Source organism: Mobula birostris, chromosome 8 (assembly GCF_030028105.1).
Source record: "Mobula birostris isolate sMobBir1 chromosome 8, sMobBir1.hap1, whole genome shotgun sequence".
NCBI classification, from domain to species: Eukaryota; Metazoa; Chordata; class Chondrichthyes; order Myliobatiformes; family Myliobatidae; genus Mobula; species Mobula birostris.
The window spans coordinates 163,063,933-163,069,932 of NC_092377.1; the positions used below are offsets into that span (position 1 = coordinate 163,063,933).

At 47.3% G+C, this 6,000-nt stretch overlaps 1 protein-coding gene across 2 annotated transcripts in view; it reads right to left on the minus strand.

Moving 5' to 3' along the window:
- LOC140201901 (transmembrane protein 150A-like) overlaps positions 1-5,043 on the minus strand; it is a 59,616-nt gene extending 54,573 nt beyond the window's left edge. Inside the window, exon 1 of one of the 2 annotated variants that reach the window (XM_072266679.1) lies at positions 4,888-5,043. In XM_072266679.1, the coding sequence (XP_072122780.1) occupies positions 4,888-4,955 (68 nt within the window). In that variant the 5' untranslated portion in view covers positions 4,956-5,043. Of the gene's footprint in view, positions 1-4,592; positions 4,820-4,887 lie in introns of those variants that run through there. The other variant, XM_072266680.1, reaches the window with a different exon arrangement.
- Positions 5,044-6,000: the final 957 nt, after the last annotated feature.

The following is a 6,000-nucleotide window of genomic DNA, read 5'->3' on the forward strand; positions in this document are numbered from 1 at the left end:
AGGATGTGTTCACTGTTGAGGTGAGTCAAGTTATCCATGCTGGTTCAGGCGCCTGATGGTTGAGGAGTAATAACTGTTCCTGAACCTGGTGGTGTGGGATCTGATGGTTGTAGGGTAATAACTGTCCCTGAATCTGGTGGTGTGGGACCTAATGGTTGTAGGGGTAATGACTGTTCCTGAACCTGGTGGTGTGGGACCTGATGGTTGTAGGGGTAATTACTGTTCCTGAACCTGGTGGTGTGGGATCTGATGGTTGTAGGGTAATAATTGTCCCTGAATCTGGTGGTGTGGGACCTGATGGTTGTAGGGTAATAACTGTCCCTGAATCTGGTGGTGTGGGACCTGATGGTTGTAGGGGTAATAACTGTCCCTGAATCTGGTGGTGTGGGGCCTGATGGTTGTAGGGGTAATAACTGTCTCTGAATCTGGTGGTGTGGGACCTGATGGTTGTAGGGTAATAACTGTTCCTGAACCTGGTGGTGTGGGACCTGATGGTTGTAGGGGTAATAACTGTCCCTGAATCTGGTGGCGTGGGACCTGATGGTTGTAGGGGTAATAACTGTCCCTGAATCTGGTGGTGTGGGACCTGATGGTTGTAGGGTAATAACTGTTCCTGAACCTGGTGGTGTGGGACCTGATGGTTGTAGGGGTAATAACTGTCCCTGAATCTGGTGGTGTGGGACCTGATGGTTGTAGGGGTAATGACTGTTCCTGAACCTGGTGGTGTGGGATCTGATGGTTGTAGGGTAATAACTGTCCCTGAATCTGGTGGTGTGGGACCTGATGGTTGTAGGGTAATAACTGTTCCTGAACCTGGTGGTGTGGGACCTGATGGTTGTAGGGGTAATAACTGTCCCTGAATCTGGTGGTGTGGGACCTGATGGTTGTAGGGTAATAACTGTTCCTGAACCTGGTGGTGTGGGACCTGATGGTTGTAGGGGTAATAACTGTCCCTGAATCTGGTGGTGTGGGACCTGATGGTTGTAGGGTAATAACTGTTCCTGAACCTGGTGGTGTGGGACCTGATGGTTCTAGGGTAATAACTGTTTCTGAACCTGGTGGTGTGGGACCTGATGGTTGAGGGTAATAACTGTTCCTGAACCTGGTGGTGTGGGACCTGACGGTTGAGGGGTAATAACTGTTCCTGAACCTGGTGGTGTGGGACCTGATGGTTGTAGGGGTAATAACTGTCCCTGAATCTGGTGGTGTGGGACCTGATGGTTGTAGGGTAATAACTGTCCCTGAATCTGGTGGTGTGGGACCTGATGGTTGTAGGGTAATAACTGTTCCTGAACCTGGTGGTGTGGGACCTGATGGTTCTAGGGTAATAACTGTTTCTGAACCTGGTGGTGTGGGACCTGATGGTTGAGGGTAATAACTGTTCCTGAACCTGGTGGTGTGGGACCTGACGGTTGAGGGGTAATAACTGTTTCTGAACCTGGTGGTGTGGGACCTGATGGTTGAGGGTAATAACTGTTTCTGAACCTGGTGGTGTGGGACCTGATGGCTGAAGTGTAATAACTGTCTCTGAATCTGCTGGTGTAGGATCTAAGGCTCCTGTACTTCCTTCCTGATGGCAGCAGTGAGAAGAGAGCATGGCCTGGATGGTGTAGGTCCTTGTCGTTGGTTGCTGCTTTCTTGTGGCTTTGCTCCTTATAGATGAGCTCAATGGTGGGGAGATCTTTTCCTGTGATGAACTGGGCTGTATCCACTACCAAAGTGTAATATAGTACTTCAAGTTTCTCAGTACTAAATTTCATCTGCCACCTGTTCTCCCTCGAATTCAAGAGACCTCCTATTTCACAGCTGTTTGAGATAATTTTATACAGAGTGCAAAATTTCTGCGAATCACAAACCTGGACAACCACGCACAACATGCCGCCAATATAATTCCTGAAAATTATTTCAACTTCTAGGTGTAATTCCAATGTTAAAAGAAATCACAGCAATATCAGGAAACAGGACAACTAACTAACCATCCCCAGAACTGTAAGCATGCCTACCATATGATATGGCGATAAATGATATGTACAAGGAATCTCCTGGATCTGATCTCAGCTTATGTTTACTTGGCTGAACCGAATGTTGTGATCTAGGATTAGGAAATGGAAAAGTAGGTGAACAGAGGTTCAGCTACTTTAATAAACTGCCATCCAGGTTCATGCATAAAGATTATCCACTTGGGAGAAGTACTGAATACACCTTACCTCAAAGCCCCAGAGTCATAATTAACCACACCGTCTTCCATTATTTCAATTCTGTTTGTCTAAATAATGGCCCATTTACTCTACCTAAACCCATGTACTCAGTGTCTATTTTCTTGTCACCTTACTATTGTTTCCAAAAAGTCCAAATTTATCCTTTTGTCTGGTTACGTTCTGCATTTTCTAGGAATATCTGCAAGCATGCCAAGGTCCAAATGTACCTCACACCAAGCCATACCTCAAGAAGGCAGCATCCATCGTGCAGTACACGAGCCTCGAGACACACTCAATGTTTTAGGAACAGCTTTTTCCCCTCCACCATCAGATTTCTGAATGAACACTGCTCCACTATCTGCTCTCCTTGCACTACTTACGTATTTTTTTAGATTTCTTATTGTAACCTAATGTATTGCATTGTACAGCTGCTGCAAAACAAAACGTATCAGCATTAATAAACTGATTCTGATTAAAACTCAATTCCATATCTGTTGCTGTAAATCATCAAATTCCTTATCTGACATGAGGTAAGGGCAGGTGGAATTATTTTTTGAATAATTCAAATAAATCATCATCTCTAAATTCCACTAGAATTATTACTTTTACTGCCCTACCTGTTCTGCCTAAACTGGAGCGCTTAAACTTGCCCCTCTCAAAGATTATTTGAAAGTAAATGATCTCTTTGCCAGAAGTACTGCAGTTTAATATGATCATGGCTAGTCTTCTACCTCATCACCATTTTCATATATTAAGCCCATATTTCTTGATTCTCTTAATATCAAAGTCAATTCTGTGTTTACATCAGTGGCTCTGCATAAATGCAAATTGTCTCTTATAAAACAGAAAATGCTAGAAAATCTCTCATACTGGCTGCACTCATGGAAAAAGTAAAAGAGATTCAGGTTAAAGACTTCACTAAAATCACTTTACATTTCCCTCCTCTGTAATGTTGATCATTAAGAACAACCCCTTAAATGTGCTTCCATCACCTCTCATGCAAGTTCTTCACAATCCAATTCGAAATTATATAAACTCAAACCTGCCTAAAACTCTCAGACTATTCTTTCAGATCCAAACTTATTTTACACACGTACATCAAAACATATGTTGTTTGCATTAACAACCAACATTAACCTGAGGACGTGCTTTGGGCAGCCTGCAACGTACTGGCACCAGCACAGCGAGCCCATAATGCTCGGCAGATCAACACAAAACCCCTTTCCTGTTTCCCACCAGCACACACAGGCAGTCCTCCCACCTCAGGATGGGCCTCCAGGCTTCCACCATTGGGCTAGTTATTATCCACAAAGACATTAGCCACACAAGTTCAAAATTATCATATGCAGTTACAATCACCTCTCCATACTTCCAGTCAATAATATGACAAACAAAAAATCACCAAACTTTCTCCATTCATACTGGCAGATCTGTTGAGCATTTCTACTTTTTTTTTCAGATTTCTAGTACCTGTGGACAGCTTATTCATTTCTATAGATGCTGCCCGACCTGCTGAATCCTTAACATTTTGTGTGTAGTGTCTGAGGTACTTTGGTTTTGGATCCAAAGGTCCTCTAACAATTAGCCTTCCCTCTTATAGAAGTTCAACGTGCAGTCTACCACATTCTGTCGGTAAATCCTTTGTGCCTACTGGTTCTCTGTCCAGTTTCAGAAGCCACCTTTCAAACCATGACAATTTGTCCCCTTACTCCTGCTTCCTGATATATGCAGGTTGGGTCTTGAGTAAATACTGAGCAACTAAAACAGAAAATGCTGCTAAAGTAGGTCAGGCAGCATCTGTGGAAAGAGGGAATCGCCGGCCAGGAGTAGTAGGTCTTAAACATTGGGCTGTTTCTATTTTCACAGACGCTGCCTGACCTGAGGGGTTTTCTTTGCAGCGTTTTGATTTAGATTTCTGTTTCGACTGGATGCAGCGAGGAGTCTACTGACAAGATAGGGTAATGCTGCACTGTATCTACAGTTGAAGGCTGAGAAGTCTCGGACTATAAACTTCAGACGTGGTTACAAGCACACAATTTACGCGGTGTACATCTCTTTCACATCGAGCATAAGCCGCGCGTTTCCACCCGTGAAAACTGGTGAAAGGGCGGCTTTAAAATGAGCTCCCTGTCGGGGAAGAGTGAGGTTTGGGTAAAGGGGCGAAGCAAAGCGAGAGCGGGTGGTGGGGGGAGGCGAGGCCAGTGAGGCGGTGGCCGTGGCCGGCAGAGCCCCCGGGTGGGGAGAGGGGGCTGGAAAGCCGTTACCTCCCACCCACAACCCCTTTGCGAGAAGGGGAGGGAGACAGACGAAGGGTGAAACCCGTGGGGCGGGTGGGGGGAGCGGGAACGAGCAGCCGTGAGGCCGGGGGAGAGTGAGAGACAACAAGGTACTCACACGATCCATATGCCGGCGATGGAGAAGGCGGACAGGCTGACGGGGAGGATGACCCAGGCAGTCATCGGGAAGCCCAGAGCCCCTCACCTGAGCCCCGGAGGGGTGAGGGCGGAGGTAGGCCACGGCCAGAGACGCGGCACACCGGCACCGAGTGCCCCCCAGTCAGCGAGCAGAAGCCGGCGGACTCCACACCTGCTCCATGCCCCACCTCCCCTGCCGGCGCGACCCGCTCTGTACGCATGTGCGCCACCGCAGGCGCTTGACGGGCCAAAACACTACAACTCCCAGCGCCCACCTGGCGGTGACGTAATGGCTTTTCAGCCACTGAGAAAGAGAACGTCGTCTGGGGAGCAGGGCGAGCATCGAGGTTCGGCCAGTCACGTCTGCTGGGTGTCACGTTATCCTCCAGCGGTAACGTTGACGTGAGAGTAGGTGCCGGTGAGTCCCGGAGGCGGGAGATCTGCGAGGCTGGGGTCGGTAATTCAAGACTCAGAACCCAATTTACTCAAGGCAGTTACTTAAAGAACACAGAATGCAGATACCCCAGTGTTGCATGCAGACAGACCCATTCCGCACCCCAGTGTTGCATGCAGACAGACCCATTCTGCACCCCAGTGTTGCATGCACCAGACCCATTCCGCACCCGTGTTACATGCAGACAGACCCGTTCCGCACCCTAGTGTTGCATGCACCAGACCCATTCTGCACCCCAGTGTTCTACACAGTCCTGTGCCCAACATGTGATGCAAATCCTTTCCACGATATATCAGGCAGTCTCTTTTTTCACACGCCTGGATCCCTCCTTCGACTCTTTCGGATACCTGTACACTGCTGACCAATTTGTTACCAAGTTCTACCTTGTTCTCACCCTCATGTGATTCACATCACACTCTCCCCTTTCTTTTCTAGACTTATCTGTCTCCATTTCAGAGGCTAGATTAACAACAAACACCCATTGCAAGCTCACAGACTCCCACGTCTATTTTTTAAATTTTTTTTCCTGAAATAACTCCACTCTGTTCTCACGGTTCCTCCGTCTCGATCTTTCTGCTCAGATGGTGAATCGGCACGTAGCTTCCTCTGAGATGTCTGCCTGTTTATTTAATTGTGGCTAGTCGAAAGAGCCCTTGATCATATCTTATCTCGTTTTGGCGGACTTTGACGTTCATGTTGCAAGTGCTCCTGGATTCCGGTTACTTTTTTTTCCCGCTGTTTTTGATCGGTTTGGTCGATGCGGACTGGAGCACTTCTGCAAAGGGTGACCCTGCGACCTGCATTGGCTGGCGGACCGACGGTGAATACTACCGGACTCCTGCTTTGATACTCTGTCTGTTGTTCGCGCACTTTTTGCCATTGGTGCGATTGGTGTTTTTTTTTTTAGCATCGGTTGTTTGATGTTTTCTTGAAC